This window comes from Penaeus monodon, chromosome 28 (assembly GCF_015228065.2).
Source record: "Penaeus monodon isolate SGIC_2016 chromosome 28, NSTDA_Pmon_1, whole genome shotgun sequence".
NCBI lineage: Eukaryota > Metazoa > Arthropoda > Malacostraca > Decapoda > Penaeidae > Penaeus > Penaeus monodon.
In genome coordinates, this window is record NC_051413.1 from 13839175 (window position 1) to 13840526 (window position 1352).

The following is a 1352-nucleotide window of genomic DNA, read 5'->3' on the forward strand; positions in this document are numbered from 1 at the left end:
TACACAATGGAATATAATGGAATATAAGTTTCCTCTGTCGGATATTTAGAACTAAGAAGCAAAATATCCTCCGATGGAGATGGTTGCGCAATTTCACGGGAATACCTTAAAAAGAAAAGAAAAAAATGGCTTGTAGTCAAGAGCTACATTTGCTTAGTAGGGAACGTTTAGGTAAATGACCATTAATTTTCATTTGTACAGTGCTTTTATTCGTATGAGCAATGTAAACACGGAATCTACAGCGCCTATCCACGTGGGGGGCTGTAGCTATTGGAGACGCCAGCACTTCCCAGTCCACTTCCGAAGGAACTTCCAGCACCAAAGGAGCCTCCAGATGATCCTCCAAAGCCTGAAGATGAACCTCCGAAGCCATGTCCTCCTGCAGAGCCTCCAGAAGCTCCAAAGTTATTACTTGGGGCGCTGTAGCTTGCACTTACTCCGCCAGCAGAAACACCAGCACCGCTGCCGAAGGATCCACCTGTGACTCCTGCTCCACCGAAAGATCCGCTTCCCACTCCTGCACCGCCGAAGGACCCTGCGCTGCTGGTCAAGCCTCCAGAACTTCCAAAGTTATTGCTAGGTGCGTTGTAGGTTGCACTAACAGCGGCTCCTCCAAGTGATCCACCTCCAATTCTTTCACCTGAAACTCCACCAGCGGATCTTCCTCCGAAGCTGCCACTTGAGGCTCCACCAAAGGATCCGGAACCGCGGCCAAAACCAGAGGCACCAGAACCTCCAAAGCTATTAGAGGGTGCGTTGTAGGTGGCACTCACTCCACCAGCGGATCCACCAGCACCTCCAAACGATCCACCTGAAGAACCGCTAAACGCTCCACCGCCGATGCCCCCGCTCGAAGCTCCAGTGAACGATCCATGGCCGCCAGTACCGAAGCCTCCTCCTACGGATCCTACACCGCCACCAAAGTTACTGCTTGGGGCAGTGTAGCTAGTGCTGACGTCACTGTAAGCGACACCTGCCAGCACAGCCAAAACAGCTGCGATGCTTCGTCTCTGAAACGACATATGCATACAATAAGAATTGAAACATTAATGGCATACACATTCCCGGTAGACAATTGCAGAAAACTTATTACAGGCACCTGAAATCTCATTCATTCACGAAATCATTTTGGTGATGAGTGTTCCTACCATGGTTGTGGAAAGAGATGATAATGCCGCCTACCAACTCCGCTTGAGTTTATATAGCTGGGGAGGAACAACTCAGGGACACCGACACCGGGAAACGCGCTTTAAACGTGGCCAAGAGATCGATTTTTTTTAGTAAATGATAATAAGAAACGACATGTTTTACCTTTTCCTTTTTTTATTAGTCTTTCGCTGAAATAATCACCA

The 1352-nt window shown here is 48.6% G+C and overlaps 1 protein-coding gene across 1 annotated transcript; it reads right to left on the minus strand.

Moving 5' to 3' along the window:
- Nucleotides 1-245: 245 nt before the first annotated feature.
- On the minus strand, nucleotides 246-1022 carry LOC119591048 (glycine-rich protein 5-like). The gene has a single exon (XM_037939776.1). It carries the CDS (start codon nucleotides 1020-1022, stop codon nucleotides 246-248), a length of 777 nt encoding a protein of 258 aa, XP_037795704.1.
- Nucleotides 1023-1352: the final 330 nt, after the last annotated feature.